This window comes from Bos mutus, chromosome 6 (genome assembly GCF_027580195.1).
Source record: "Bos mutus isolate GX-2022 chromosome 6, NWIPB_WYAK_1.1, whole genome shotgun sequence".
Taxonomy (NCBI): Eukaryota; Metazoa; Chordata; class Mammalia; order Artiodactyla; family Bovidae; genus Bos; species Bos mutus.
In genome coordinates, this window is record NC_091622.1 from 99,148,920 (window position 1) to 99,165,420 (window position 16,501).

The 16,501-nt window shown below is 40.2% G+C and overlaps 1 protein-coding gene across 1 annotated transcript in view; it reads left to right on the forward strand.

Annotated features, from left to right (window-relative positions):
- CDS1 (CDP-diacylglycerol synthase 1) overlaps nt 1-16,501 on the forward strand; it is a 78,386-nt gene that overhangs the window by 35,394 nt on the left and 26,491 nt on the right. The window contains exons 4-5 of the mRNA XM_005892757.3: nt 2,598-2,695; nt 6,873-7,012. Coding sequence (XP_005892819.3) covers nt 2,598-2,695; nt 6,873-7,012 — 238 coding nt within the window. The remainder of the gene's footprint in view (nt 1-2,597; nt 2,696-6,872; nt 7,013-16,501) is intronic.

The window sequence follows — 16,501 nt, forward strand, 5'->3', positions numbered from 1 at the left end:
CTCTGGACTGCTTCTAGCTCCCTGCACACCCTCCTCCTCTCCCGTGTACGTGGCTCTGCGTGTCCCCCTCCTTCACCCCAGCTGGCCCCTCCCCACCTCACCACAGGTTTCCACGTCTGCCTGTGCTTGTATCCGTGTGGCTGTTTGCACATGGTACTGCAGTTGTGTGTGTTCTCCCTGAAAGACTATTCCTCTCTGAGAACAAAAATCCTATGTTATTTCTCTGAATCTTCAATAACTAACTAACGAGAGTGGTGGTGGTGTTTGGTTGCTGAGTTGTGTCCTACTCTTTGACCCCATGGACTGTAGCCTGCCAGGCTCCTCTGTCCATGGGATTTCCCAGGCAAGAATACTAGAGTTGGTTGCCATTTCATTCTCTAGGGGATCTTTCCAACCCCCAGATAGAACCCACATCTCCTGGACTGGCAGGTGGTTTTTTTTTTGCTGCTGAGTCACCAGGGAAGCCCAGAGTAGCAGAGTAAACACTTATGTATCAATTGTTTTCTAATGCTCTTAGCACATTAATTGGGCCAACAGAGGCCTATTGGTGCATTGCTACCTGTACTGGTGGCATGGAGTATTAGTTTCTGTGTGGTCACCCAGTTCTTACTCTATTTTGAATTCTCTGTTTTCTGTTTTCCCAGCAGTACCATATTAATTCTGTTGATAAGCTGTAAGTGACAACTATATACATATATGTGTGTGATATTAAAAATTCTTTTTTTCTTCTTTCAGTGAAACTCCATATATAGACCTGATGGTTGTTCTTGAACAAGTGTATTCATAGAAATTGCATGAGTGCACTTGATATTTTAAAAGCTCTTGGTTCTATAAATAGCGTAGCTTTGCCATTTTACCAGCATTGAGTATTGTCCCTGTTCTGTGATTATTTTTGTTAAAAAAAAAAAAGACTTGATAATATATACAAAGGTGATTTGAAGGACGGTATTTAGATTTCCCCTTGTGTTTATAACACATTTATAACTTTTTCTTAAAAAGAATTATTTATAGTAATTTGGCATAATATCTTCTTGCCAAGGGGACACAATTATTTTTTTAAGTATGTCATTGGACATGTAATAGGTATAGTGGGGAAAAATAGCCTAAGACTATCCTGGGCGGTAGGTTTGGGAAAGCTGATTTGTGGTGATCTTAAAAAGAAATCACAAAGTGTACTCTTTAGCGGAGTTTGGTTAGTTCTTTCTGGAAAGGCCCAGATAGTAGTATTTTAGGCTTTAAGGAGCCACATGTGTCTCCATCATATCATCTTTGGGTTTTGTTTTTAACTGTTTAAAGATATAAAGTCCACTCTTAGCTCCAGGGCTGTACAAAAACAAGCCCTTGGGTAGATTCTCTAGAGGTGGGAAAAGTTAGTCTGCTATACTGACAAAGGTTTGGATCTCTTAGTTTCTGGTGATGAGTGTTCAGCTTGCCATTTGCTCTTTGAGTCTTGGAATTGACTTAAGCCAACTGGTTATGATGCTGTCAGATCAGATCAGATCAGTCGCTCAGTCGTGTCCGACTCTGGCAACCCCATGAATCGCAGCACGCCAGGCCTCCCTGTCCATCACCAACTCCCGGAGTTCACTGAGACTCACATAAGTTACCTTTATCTAGATTGCTGGACGCAGCAGTTTGAGGGACTGCTGCATAGACCATCAAAAAGGGATTCATGAATATAAACCCATTTATTCAGCATGTGTGGGGCTTCCCTGGTGGTTCAGATGGTAAAGAATCTACCTGCAGTGAAGGAGACCTGGGTTCAACCCCTGGATTGGGAAGATCCCTTGGAAAAGGGAATGGCTACCCACTCTAGTATTCTTGCCTGGAAAATTCCATAGACAGAGGAGCCTGGAGGGCTACAGTCCATGGGGTCGCAAAGAGTCGGACATGACTGAGCGACTTTCACTTACTCGGCATGTGTATTGGAAACTGCAGACAGAACTGCATAGACTCACTTGACTGGCCATTGGGGCTGCAGATGTCGAAGGCTGCTTATAATATGTCAAGGAAGCACTGCTTGGGTTGATCAGAGATGTGTGTTGCTGGCTGAGGGAGAGTTGGCATGGTGGGAAGAATGAAAATCTCTTGCCAAACCCCTGAGTGACTCAGTAAGGATATTTTAGCCATTTGTCCTGATAGTATCTTTATCCTTGGCAAGAATACCAACTTGTTAAAAATAAACGTATGCAAGGAAATTTTCACATAGGATCATTTTCCTAGGATAACTCAAGAAACAAAATAGACAGAAAAAGCCACCCAACTTCAAGAAATGAAGCAGTAATGAGGGATTGATTAAGCCTGGTTAACTGTGACCCCAGCCAGACTATACCTTTCAAATTCTAAAGTACGGTGCCACCTCCTACCTTGGGAAGGATCTCTCAAACGTTATGAATAAAACATTGTTTTGCTTACCTCTTTGGGACATCACTTGATTATAGAGAAGTTGAATATTGAATTTTTGCTGATGATCTTTAGAATAACTGAAAGTGGGTAGCTGAAGATTTTTAAAATACATGCGACAAGTTACTTATTAAACAATTAAGCATAAATATAGACATTAGGAGCTGTTTGTTAATGTTTTCTCTTGGTTTCAGGTTCTAAGCATCCAAGTGAAATGCTTCCATGAAATCATCACCATAGGTTACAGAGTCTACCATTCTTATGACTTACCTTGGTTTAGAACACTAAGTTGGTAAGTGACTTACAACTGTTTCAGATATGAAAATCCTATTCTTTTCTAAAGTTGGTAAGGAAGCATCATTACCAGTCAATATCCACCCAGTTGACCTTATAGATTGAGTATAAAGAAATATAAATAAAAAGAATGCAATTGAATGTTGAAAGAATAAAATCACCTTTAACTTTCCATTTCAACATGACTATTTTCAGATTTCATCTTTCACTCTGTGTACAGAGTGACTGACTTATATTGCATATACACACTATTTTTGTTCTCCTTTTAAAAACCTCAGTACTATATTGGACACATGTTTATACTCTTTATAATTACAATGTTAACAGAAAGTTTCATTTTGTGAAATGTTAAAAATATGTTAGTCTTTTGGTTTATTTCCCCTCAGTTGACATGAGACCATACACACAACCTGATATTTCTACAAAGACTGGAAGATGAGATATGAAAATAGTTGTGGGTTTTCTTTTTTTTTTTCTTTTTTGAGTGACAAGTTGATTCAGGAGAGGAAAGCCCAAGCTGCGTGTCTGTCTCCCTCCTCCCCTCCCTGCCTCACCCCTGCAGACTGGCCTGTGCTGTGCTGGGTTGCTCAGTCCTGTCCGACTCCTAGCAACCCCATGGACTGTAGCCCACCAGGCTCCTCTGTCCATGGGGATTCTCCAGGCAAGAATACTGGAGTGGGTTGCCATGCCCTCCTCCAGGGGATCTTCCCATCCCAGGGATCGAAGCCAGGTCTCCAGCATTGCAGGCAGGTTCTTACCATCTGAGCACCAGGGCAGGTAGGCAGACTGGCCTACCTTCTCCAAAGCCCCCATGGGCCTGGGGCAGGGGAAGGGATCAAGGCAGTGAGAGGATGGATGACCTTACCTTTGCTGCTCCTGGCTTGGTCTCCTGAAGGCCCCAGGATCTCTGACAGGCAGCAAGGAGGGTTGTCAGAGGGAAGAGGAAGGATCTAAACTGAAACATTGCATATAAAATTAGCAATTGGAGGATCAGATCAGAGGGAAGAAGAAGCACACCAGGCCTCCCTGTCCATCACCAACTCCCGGAGTTCACTGAGACTCACGGAGTCAGTGATGCCATCCAGCCATCTCATCCTCTGTGTCCCCTTCTCCTCCTGCCCCAGTCCCTCCCCAGCATCAGAAACTTTTCCAGTGAGTCAACTCTTCGCATGAGGTGGCCAAAGTACTGGAGTTTCAGCTTTAGCATCATTCCTTCCAAAGAAATCCCATGATTCTCTCCTTCAGAATGGACTGGTTGGATTGCGGTCCATGTAAAAATTAGTCTTCTCCAACACCATAGTTCAAAAGCATCAATTCTTCAATGCTCAGCCTTCTTCACAGTCCAATATTTAATATTTTATACGGATTGTTAAGTAATGTCTCTTTTTTCAGGTTTCTTAGTCTTTTAATTTTAGTCACCATCTGTAGTGATTTTGAGCCCCTGTTTCCCCATCTATTTCCCATGAAGTGGTGGGACCAGACGTGATCTTTGTTTTCTGAATGTTGAGCTTTAAGCCAACTTTTTCACTCTCCACTTTCACTTTCATCAAGAGGCTTTTGAGTTTCCTCTTCACTTTCTGCCATAAGGGTGGTGTCATCTGCATATCTGAGGTTATTGATATTTCTCTCGGCAATCTTGATTCCAGTTTGTGTTAAATCACCAAATAATTTTAATATTTAATGTTTTATATATTTTTAAGTTTTTTCAGGTTTCTTAGTTATCAGGACCTTGACCATGAAACATGATAATATGGTAGTTCATAATTAACAGTCCATGTCTTTGAATATATCAGTAGTTGTTTGATTAGTATTGGTGTCTTTTTAAAACAGGCATCACCTTTTGGGTTTACAGTAGTCAAAAACAGTTTCTTGGTTTTATGAACACCTAATTTTTCCTTCTGGAAAGTTTCTTCATGATTGAGGGGCAATGTGTACAGGGAATGTTAGGTAGATTAAGTATTAATTGTTCAGTCACTCAGTCGTGTACACCTCTTTGCAACCCATGGACTGCAGCATGACAGGCTTCCCTGTCCTTCACCATCTCCTGGAGTTTGCTCAAACTCATGTCCATTGAGTCAGTGATGCCATCCAATCATGTCATCCTCTGTCGTCCCTTTCTCCTGTCCTCAGTCTTTCCCAGCATCAGGGTCTTTTCCAATGAGTCAACTCTTCGCATCAGGTGGCCAAAGTATTAGAACTTCAGCTTAATCATCAGGCCTTCCAATGAATGTTAAAGTAGTTGGAGAGTAGTTAACCCATGCAGGAATGATTTTAAGTGTAAGGGGGGAAAAAAGTAGGTCAAGATGGGCTCCAGTGATTGTAGAGGCTTCACGGAGAAGGTGACAGAGAAAGTGTTACTAGAAATGAAGACAGGCTTTGGATGGAGAAGGGTGTTTTAGTCTGGGGAAGCAGCACCATCAGGTTCTAGATGGGGGACAGAGGAGGCACCTGCCACAGGTCGGGAGATCTCCTTGGCTCTCCCGAGTGGGAGGGAATAGTGGCCCAAAAGTTGGACTGGTGTGGGACTTTCTGGCGGTCCAGTGGTTAGGACTGTAGGCTTCCAGTGCAGAGGACATCAGTTCAATCCCTGTTTGGGGAACTAAGATCCCACATGCAGAGGGGCATGGCCAAAAACAAAACAGTTGGTTTGATGGCTAGATAGGCCTTGATAGCCTTACAGAGGCGTCACAATTTCCGTATAGGAGAGAGACATGGTAATGTGGAAACGTGATGTGCTTCCCTTTGGGGACAGTGGGGTCTGATTCTATTCATGAGGACCAGAGGGAACGGCCACCCCTCTCCTCTTCTGCTGCTGCCTGGGACATGGTCTTTCTAAGGCAGAGTCCGGGAGGAACCCCAAAGCAGTGTTTCTCAGCATGTTTTCCTGGCTTACACACACTCCCATCAGCAAAGTCTTGTGGGTTTGACTTCGGCCTGGGGAAAAGGATAAACCAGCACTGGGAGAAGGGACAGGCCATTCATAAAGTTTTTTTCTTTTTTTTCCAAATTTTACATTCTCCATTTTATTTTATTTTTTAATTTATTTTAATTAGATGCTAATTACTTTACAATATCGTAGTGGTTTTTGCCATACATTGACATGAATCAGCCATGGGTGTACATGTGTTCCCTATTTTTAAAGTTTTTCCCCAGAGATTTTTACCTGCATCTAGCTCCCAACCCCCACTGCTGCCTTTTTGAGTCATTTATTCAACTAGAGTCCATCTGGAGCATTTAGAAAAGGGGACAAGACCCAGTGTGGGCAGGACAGAGTGGGAGGTGAGAGGCGAAATTACTTCTTCTCTTTTCCCATTGGTCTTCCTTAGGGCAGGCGGGAATTTGGCTTAGGAGCTCTACTATTAAAAAGCAGTAGAGGGACTTTGCTGGTGGTTCAGTGGTAGAGGCTTTGGCTTCCATGCAGGGGGTACAGGCTCAGTCCCTGGTCGGGGTGCACTAAGATCCCATGTCCTTGTGGCCAAAAACTAAAACATAAAAAAATGAAGCAAAATTGTAACAAATGCAATAAAGACTTTTAAAAAAACGGCCAATAAAAAATATTAAAAACAAAGCATTAGGGAGATGTTGGAAATGCATTTTCATTATAAACTTAATACTGTGTGTGTGTGTGTGTAGTATTTTTTACACTGTTTCCTAATTTTCTGTCTCTGGCATTAGATTTTGAGCAAAATAAAGGCATGAACCACTCAGTACATTTTTGTTCACTGGTAAGTTTGGAATTCGGAGAAGGCAGTGGCACCCCACTCCAGTACTCTTGCCTGGCAAATCCCATGGAAGGAGGAGCCTGGTAGGCTGCAGTCCATGGGGTCGCTAGGAGACATGACTTCACTTTCAGTTTTCACTTTCATGCATTGGAGAAGGAAATGGCAACCCACTCCAGTGTTCTTGCCTGGAGAATCCCAGGGACGGGGGAGCCTGGTGGGCTGCTGTCTATGGGGTCACACAGAGACATGACTGAAACGACTTAGCAGCAGCAGCAGCAAGTTTGAAATTAAGTTTAAAATAGGGGGAAAAAAGCATTTTGGTGGAATATATCATGAACTTATGTTCAAACTTAGTTTTGATCTCTGTCATCATCAGAAGTAGAAAATAGTTTTGTTGAGTTTGAGGGGGGAAATGTTTCAAATATAAAGAAGCTAATTGTTTTAACATTACAGGTACTTTCTATTGTGTGTGAACTACTTTTTCTATGGAGAGACTGTGGCTGATTATTTTGCTACATTTGTTCAAAGAGAAGAGCAACTTCAGTTCCTCATTCGCTACCACAGATTTATATCATTTGCCCTGTATCTGGCAGGTAAGTTAAGGAAAAGACTGCATTGATTTGTAGCCAGTATATGTCACATGCTTGTTTTTATTTATGTTAAACTGTAACATCCTTTTTTGGTTACATTTTAATCCACCTTCTCTTTTTAAATGTCTAATATATAAAACTACTTTCATCACAGTTTAAATAAACTGCAGTTTCTCCCTAATGGTGTTTAAAAAAAGTACTTGGTGGCTGAAAGAAAGTACTTGCTTAGTAGTTTATCTATATATTTGAAAATTTTCTTTGTAAATTATAGTAAAAGAACTTTAAGCATATGGATTATTTACCAAGTAATGATATAATTTACAAAGAAACTTTCACATATATATTGCTTTATTTGTTCCTAGGAAATAGTTTTATATAGAATTAATCAGGGTACTTAGTTTTCCTGACATTTTTTATTATATAGTCATTTATATATAAATATATATATATTTGTTTATAGTAGGCTATCACATTTTTATGATTTTAGATTAAGAATCAGATACTTAGGATAACATTAGAATTAACAGATTTGTGGCTGTCCAGTAGTTAGGCTCCATACTTCCACCGCAGGGGGCCCAGGTTTGATCCTTGGTCAGGGAACTAAGATCTCAAAAGCCATGCAGCGTGGCCAAAAAAACCAACAAACCAGATTTGTTTTCCATCGAAGTTGACCAATTATAAAAGAAATTTCTTAAGAAATTGATTTAGATATGTACTTTAATAAAGATTATCTATTATTTTTATTTGACTTTACTGGATCTTAGTTGGAGCATGTGAGATCTAGTTCCCGAACCAGAGATTGAACCTGGGCCCTTTGCATTGGGAACACGGAATCTTAGCCACTGGACCACCAGGGACGTCCCTAGATATGTACTTGTAAAAAGTCAGATTTCCAGTATGAATCCTGGTTCCACCGCTTACATGCTGAATAAACTTTGGGAAATGTAATTAACTAATCTGTGCCTTAGTTTCTTTGCAAAGCACTTAGAGCAGTACCTGGTGCTATATAAATATTGAATATTATCATTATCTTCACTTTTAAAGGCAGAAATGAAATTTATTTGTGAGTTTTCTCTTTAGCTCTTAATGGTTACTGTTTTAGCTCTTAGGGGTTTCCTCATAAATAAATTCTTCTCTAGTTAGTACAATTTTGGAAACTTCATACAATATGGATGACTCCTTTCCATTTCTCATTAAACAAAAAAATATACAGTGTGTGTGGGAAAGTCAGTCCTTTAAAAGTATGTCATTTTAATTCAATAATTGAAATACATTCTTTTTTATAGCTGAGTAATATTCAGTTGTATACATGTAACACAATTTCTGTATCCAGTCATCTGTAGGTGGACATCAGGGTTGCTTCCATGTCGCAGCTATTGTAAATAGAGCTATAATGAACATCGGAGTACATGCGTCTCTTTCAATTATAGTTTTCTCAGCTTTTATGCTCAGTAGTGAGATTATTGGGTCATGTGGTAGATCTGTTCCTAGTTTTCTAAGGAATCTCCATATTGTTCTCCATAATGACTAGCCATTTACATTCCCACCAGCGATGAAAGAGGGTTCCCTTTCTTCTACATTCTCTCCTGCACTTACTGTTTGCAGAATTTTTTAATGATGGCCATTCTGACCTGTGTGAGGTGATACCTCATTGTAGTTTTGATTTGCAGTTCTCTGATAATGAATGATGTTGAGCATCTTTTTATGTGTTTGTTCATCATCTGTATGCCTTCTTTGGAGAAATGTCTGTGTAGGTCTTCCGAACATTTTTTGATTGGGTTTGTTTTTCTGGTTTTGAGCTGCATGAGCTGCTTGTGTATTTTGGAGATTAATCCAGTTGTTTCCCTTGCAGTTATTTTTTTCCCATTCTGAGGGTTGTCTTTTAATCTTGTTTGTTGTTTCCTTTGCTGTGCAACTTGTTTCTTTTTGTAATATTGTATACATGATACCCTCTCAACTAATTCTTTACAGTCATTGTTAACCTTCCTCCCCTTATTTCTATCAGTATTTGTTCGTTTTTTTCTAACTGATTTCTATCATTGGCATAGCTTACCATTGCTCTCCTATAGAATCACAGAAAGTCATCATTGTCATTCTTTCAACAAACACTCGAGTGCTTTCCAAGTGCCAGTGCTGTGCATGGTGTTGAGGATACAAAGGGGAACAGGCTTTTAGTGTGCCTACCAGGGTGTGGCAACTGCTGAGACATGTGTCCCCTTGTTCATTGCTGGAATGTGAACAAGGACCTCTAAGACCACGAAGAAAGGGAAGGAGGGCCTTGCTTTACTGGGGCAGGAAGGCCATTGAAGGCCTTGGAGAAGAGATGATTGTTGTTCAGTCGCTAAATCATGTCTGACTCTTTGTGAGCTCGTGGACTGCGGTGCTCCAGGCTCCCCTGTCCTTCACTATCTCCCAGAGTTTGCTCAAACTCATGTCCATTGAGTTGGTGATGCTATCTAACCATCTCATCCTCTGCCATCCCCTTTTCCTTTTGCCTTCAGTCTTTGAGGGGGAAGTGGCAAGCCACCTCAGTATTCTTGCTCTGAGAATCCCATGAACAGTATAAAGAGATGATCAGTGTCATGAAAAGCAAAGAACAAGCAGGTGTTTGCCACGTGGAGGGTGGGAAAGGGCATTCCAGGTAGAGGAAACAGCTGTGCCGTCTTGGGAATGAGAGTGGCATGTTCGGGACCCATGGGAGGTACTGAAGGGTGTACAGTAGACAGGAGCCCCATCTTGAGGAGCCTTGTGTATGATAGGAAGACTTTGGGCTTTATTCCTAGGAAACTACTGGAGGATTTCAAGCTAAGAGAAAATGTAACCAGGTTTGTAATTCAATGAATGGTGAGTGGGAGACATTAATAGAGTGACAAGATAGGAAACTGTTGCTTTAATTCATACTAAATATAATGTATGCCTGAGTCATTCACCTTTATATTAATACTAAGAGAGTCATAAATTTTTTTAAAATTGTGCTTTTAAAAAATAAAATCTGGACTATTATTGATGTGGAAAAAAAAAATTATGGGACTTCACCGGTGGTCCAGTAGTTAAGACTGCTTCCTCTGCAGGGAGTGGAGGTTCAATTTCTGGTCAGGGACTAGGATCCCACCTGCTGTGTGGTATGGCCAAAAAATTAAAAAAAAAAAATTTTTTTTTTAATGCTAAGGGCTGATTTTAGAACCAACTGCTGTTTATGACAGTCTATGAAAAATTGCTTTTATATCCTAAATTATTGGCTTAAAATGTACTTTTTGTTGCGATAATTATGTATTTTCATGCAGTTGTAAGAAATAAGACAGGATGCCTTATGCACTTTTCCCAGTTTCCACCAGTGATAATACTTTGAAAGATTACAGTGTAAGATCACACAAGGATATTGACATTATGAAAGTCTTACAAATGTACTTTTAAAACACGGTTTTTCAAATTGAAGTATAGTTGATTTGCAGTGTTGTGTTAATTTCTAGTGTACAGTAAAGTGATTCACGTGTACTTTTTCATGTGCTTTTCCAGCTTGGTTTCTTACAGGATATTAGAGTTCCCTGTGCCATAGAGCAGGCCCTTGTTGCCTTTATCTGTTTTACGTATAGTAAACTGTATCTGCTCATCCCCAAATCCTAATTTATCCCTTCCCCACCCCTTTTCCCTTTTGGTAATTGTAAATTTGTCTTCTGTGCTTCTGAGTGTCAGTTCAGTTCAGTCGCTCAGTCGTGTCCGACTCTTTGCCACCCCATGGACTGCAGCAGGCCAGGCCTCCCTGTCCATCATTAACTCCTGGAGCTTACTCAAATTTATGTCCATCGAGTCGGTGATGCCATCCAGCCATCTCATTCTCGGTTGTCGCCTTCTCCTGCCTTCAATCTTTGCCAGCATCAGGGTCTTTTCCAATGAGTCAGTTCTTCACACCAGGTGGCCAAAGTTGGAGCTTCTGCTTCGGCATCAGTCCCTCCAATGAATATTCAGCACTGTTTCCTTTAGGATTGACTGGTTGGATCTCCTTGCAGTCCAAGGGACTCTCATGAGGCTGCGCCAACACTCACAGTTCAAAAGCATCAATTCTTCAATGCTCAGCTTCTTTATGGTCCAACTTTCACATCTATACATGACCACTGAAAAAACCATAGCTTTGACTATATGGACTTTTGTTGGCAAAGTAATGTCTGCTTTTTAGTATGCTGTCTAGGTTTATCATAGCTTTTCTTCCAAGGAGCAAGCATCTTTTCATTTCATGGCTGCAGTCACCATCTGCAGTCACCATCTGCAGTGATTTTGGAGCCCAGGAAAATAAAATCTCTCACTGTTTCCTTTGTTGTCCCCATCTATTTGCCATGAAGTGATGGGACCGGATGCCATGATCTTAGTTTTCTGAATGTTGAGTTTTAAGCCAACTTTTTCACTCTCCTCTTTTACTTTCATCAAGAGGCTCTTCAGTTTCTCTTCATTTTCTGCCATAAGGGTGGTGTCATCTGCATATCTGAGGTTATTGATATTTCTGCCAGCAATCTTGAATCCAGCTTGTGCTTCATCCAGCCCAGTATTTTGCATGATATACTCTGCATAGAAGTTAAATAAGCAGGGTGACAGTATACAGCCTTGATGGACTCCTTTCCCAATTTGGAACCAGTCTATTGTTCCATGTCCAGTTCTAACTGTTGCTTCTTGACCTGCATACAGATTTCTCAGGAAGCAGGTCCGGTGGTGTGATGTTTCCATCTCTTTAAGAATTTTCCACAGTTTGTTGTGATCCACACAGTCAAAAGCTTTAGCATAGTCAGTGAAGGAGAAGTAGATGTTTTTTTGGAATTCTCTTGCTTTTTTGATAATCCAGTGGATGTTGGCAATTTGATCTCTGGTTCCTCTACCTTTTCTAAATCCAGCTTGAACATCTGAAAGTTCTTGGTTCATGTACTGTTGAAGCCTGGCTTGGAGAATTTAGAGCATTATTTTGCTAGTGTGTGAGATTCTTTGGCATTGCCTTTCTTTGGGATTGGAATAAAAACTGACTTTTCCAGTCTCTGTGTTTCTATCAAATGCAACTTTGTAGTAAGCTAGGAGCTGCTGCTGGGTTAAGTGATGAAACTTCTGATATAAATTATGCATGGTATTCTATTGGGTTGGCCAAAAAGTTCATTTGGGTTTTTCATAAGATGTTCAAAACCCAAATGAACTTTTTGGCCATCCCAGTATATCTATTATCATTTCACGTGTGTCTTAAATATGGTCCTATTAAAGGATCATAAGCACCCACTTTGTGTTTCTCATTTTTTTAATTCCTGGTGCCTAGTACAGGGTCTGGGATTTAGGCTCCTAACACACATTTACTGGATGAATGATCAGGAGGCTGAGACTATGCACATCCAAACACAGTGCTTGTTAGAGATGATGTTTTTGTTTTTAGCATCAGGATTTTGGTTGCTGGGTCTTGAGGCCTTATTGGTTGATTCTTGAAGTGATTAGCAACATTTATGAGCTTAGTCCAGCAAATAAAGTTAGACTTTAAAACAGGAGTGAGGAAATAGAAAGTATGCTCTGTTGAGATAGTTGTACCTTTCTTTCAAATTATGCTGTGAAAAATGTCTGGAATTCTTCTCATTAAACAACATTCCAAGAGGCCTGTCCAAATTTTAGTTCTGCAGTGGTCAAATGAGTTTTATAGGTCTTAACAGATATAAAAAGCAGAGACAACACAAGCTTTTTCATTGATGTTGAATTTTATTAAAATAAAATGTATCTATATCCAGGTCTGACCTACTCAGCAAGGCCCAGCAGGTTAAATGACTCATTTAACATCATCCCAGATGACTCACTGACTAGGACCCAGAAGCCATTCTGACACTTTAGATAATTTTGTTGTAAAATGAATTTGTCTGATAGTAAAACAAACATCAGCGACATTTTCTCTAGAGTCTGGATATATTTTTAAAAGATCTTGGTAATTTGGATTTGGGGCTCTTTAGAAACAAGAGCAGCCATGTGATTACATGTCTGGTAATGACAGGTGAATAAGCTTAAGATGTTGGACCCATAATATCATCACCTTAAGATCTCCTTAGCCAACTAGTGAGAAGCATATTAAAGGCATATTATGTTTAGTCAGGTTTTTTCACTTGTATTTGTGCATGGCTAGCTATTTTGACTTCTTCTTTAAAACCCTTAAGGAGAGGTTATGACTTGAATATAATACTTTGAATTCAAGAAAAATCACTAGACAGTATAAGATTCAGTTCAGTTCAGTTCAGTTGCTCAGTCGTGTCCGACTCTTTGCGACCCCATGAATTGCAGCACGCCAGGCCTCCCTGTCTATCACCAACTCCTGGAGTTCACTCAGACTCGTGTCCATCGAGTCGGTGATGCCATCCAGCCATCTCATCCTCTGTCGTCCCCTTCTCCTCCTGCCCCCAATCCCTCCCAGCATCAGAGTCTTTTCCAATGAGTCAACTCTTCGCATGAGGTGGCCAAAGTACTGGAGTTTCAGCTTTAGCATCATTCCTTCCAAAGAACACCCAGGGCTGATCTCCTTCAGAATGGACTGGTTGGATCTCCTTGCAGTCCAAGGGACTCTCAAGAGTCTTCTCCAATACCACAGTTATAGTATAAGATTAAATTATGGCTAAAATTAATACATGATTAAGAATTGTTTTCAAACATCCTGTATATCTTTCATCTCAAAGAATGTAGATGAAATCTTTGAAAGATGTCACAAATCACTGTTCATAAAGGATTGTATCTCTAGAACCACGTATAGTGTATATTTGTGTGTGTGTGTGTGTGTGTATAGAAAAGAAAAGGAAGCTAGGGCTAAGTCGTGTCTGACTCTTGCAACGCTATGGACTGTAGCCTGCCTGGCTCCTTGCTATGTCCTTCTCCAGGGAATCTTCCCAATCCAGGAGTCGAACCCAGGTCTCCAGCATTACAGGCAGATTTTTTACCAACTGAGCTATGCAGGAAGCCATATATATATATACACACACATATATATCTAGCTTGTTTATTTTTGGCTGTGCTGGATCTTCGGTGCTGCGTGGGCTGTCTCTAATTTCCATGAGCAGGGGCTACTCTCTAGTTGCGGCATGTGGGCTTCTCATTGTGGTGGCTTCTCCTGTTGCATAGAGCACGGGCTCAGTAGCTGTGTCTCATGGGCTTAGTTGCTCCATGATGGCTTGTGTGATCTCCCTGGATTAGGGATCAAACCCGTGTCTCCTACATTGGCAGGTGGATTCTTTATCATGAGTTACCAGGGAAGCCTTCCCATGTAACAGTTTTTTAATTAAACATGATTATAAACTATTTACATATCAGTCTTGTTTTATACCTTAAACTCACCATGCAGATTAAAGGAAAACTTTTTCCGTATATTAGCTAATATAACGGTTGATTTGTGTGAATTTCTACACTGCATATTTAAACTTCTTTAAAACACCTCAGTTGTATTCTAGTGTCTGAATAAGGCAACACATAAAGCAGTGTGGTTCTGAATTGTTGAATACAGTGTTTGAAACATTTCAAAGTTTTGGTTAGTTAGCGAAGTGTAATGAAAAATACAGCCATGTACAAAGTAATCGATGAGTCAGTAACCTCCAGTGTATAATCCTGGGTCTGTCTTTGTTTTTTGAGTTAAGGACTGCATGTATTTATTGAATTGGTTAACCAACAATAAGAAATTTAAAAAACTTTATTATTTCTTTATATTTTCTATCTCTTCAATTAAAGTATGAGCTCCTTGAGTGGAATGACTGTCTTATCCATGTTTTGTATTTTGTGTCTGCATCTTAAGTGCTCAGTAAATATTTTTCAATTGTCTGCTTTTTCTGGAATTCCTTCTATCACATCTTTTGGACTTTTCAATGTCTTTTTTTCTTCTTTAATTCACTTGACTCCTTAGACATCTCGTTCTTTTGTATGCTTTCTGAACATACCTCTCTTAAGTCTACTGGGGAACTTGGTCTCCCTAACCTCCTGGATCTCCTTGATATGGGGCCACACGATATGTCCGTCTTTGCACTGACGGCGCCAGGCCCAGTGCTGTGTATATAACTGGGAATCAGTAAGTGTAACTGAAAATAGGTACATACAAGACTGTATGTTTAGGAGACTTTTTCAGTGAACATTTTACTTTAACAGATCCTATGATTTTAATTGGAAATATAACCGTAAAAATGTTCTTTGTTAATTGGGGAAAAAGTAAAACTATGGATCCAAATATGCAAAGTTATCCTTTCCAAAGATTTGTTGAAATATAGCATGTATGTATTCCATTTAAACAGAAAATGGCTGTGAATGAAGAAGTAAATGCATGTGTCTCTTTGGATTCTTTTTCTTTGACAAAATATTTAACCTTAGATATGTTAGGAAAACAGTTTACATCCTCCTCCCCCAGATTCCAAGAATGGTATTATTTTAATATATCCACGAGTCAGATAGTTATATCTTTTATTAGAGCACCCTAAAATTCTTTGTGTTACTGGTGGATTGAACCATAAAATTGGATCAGGTAAAACTGAATTGCCAAGACTGTCCTGGATAAAATGATCATCAGGAAAGTATTGAATGAATCTCCTGGTAATTTTGTTTGAAGAAATGCTTAAGGGTGAATGGTATATAATTCAACAACAAGAAAACCATGCATGCTGGGGTAGTATTTGTGAGGAGATAATTCATAATTAATGATATTGAGAATTTCCCAAGGCTGCGCTGGGAGAGCCAGAAAGGTCTTTTTTGGCAGGAGGGAAGGTTCTGGAGACTTTCAGCTCAGTCTTGCTTCTGAGTTGCCTTTACCTCATTAGCTCTGAAAGTGAAAGTTGCTCAGTCGTGTCTGACTCTTTGCAACCGCATGGACTATACAGTCCATGGAATTCTTCAGGCCAGAATACTGGAGTGGGTAGCTTTTCCCTTCTCCAGGGGATCTTCCCAACCCAGGGATCGAACCCAGGTCTCACACATTTTGGGCGGATTCTTTACTAGCTGAGCCACAAGGGAAGCCCCCCTTAGCCTCTGAACCAAGTCCAATCTACGTTTGCCTATAACCATGGAGCAAAGGCATAAAGCAGCATAGAAATTTCATTATTTATTAAGCCACAAAAGAAATCTCCCTGCTATTGAAGAAAAATTTAAAAGCAGTGATTTTAAAAGAAGGTCTTTTGCTACAGGTGATTTTAATGCCGTGAATTATGTGTTTTAGTGCCCGGCACCCCCGCTTCCTTTCTTTCTGTCAAGAAAGTGACATATGTCTCAGTTTGCCGCTGCTCAGAAATGTTTCCATATTTCTTTTGCAGTTGAACCAGTCAGATTCTACAGGTGGCAGATAGGAAGTGAGATAGGATCTGGCAGCCAGTATGCATTCTCTTCCCTTACTATCACCCTTTACCCTGACATTTCAGGTCAGTCATCAAAAACTAGGTGCAGGCAGTAGCTGTTTGATTCCCTGCGCTGGTCAGAGTAGCGTCAACCTTGCTTACTCTAGTGGGTAGAACTCCCTTGATAGGTACATCT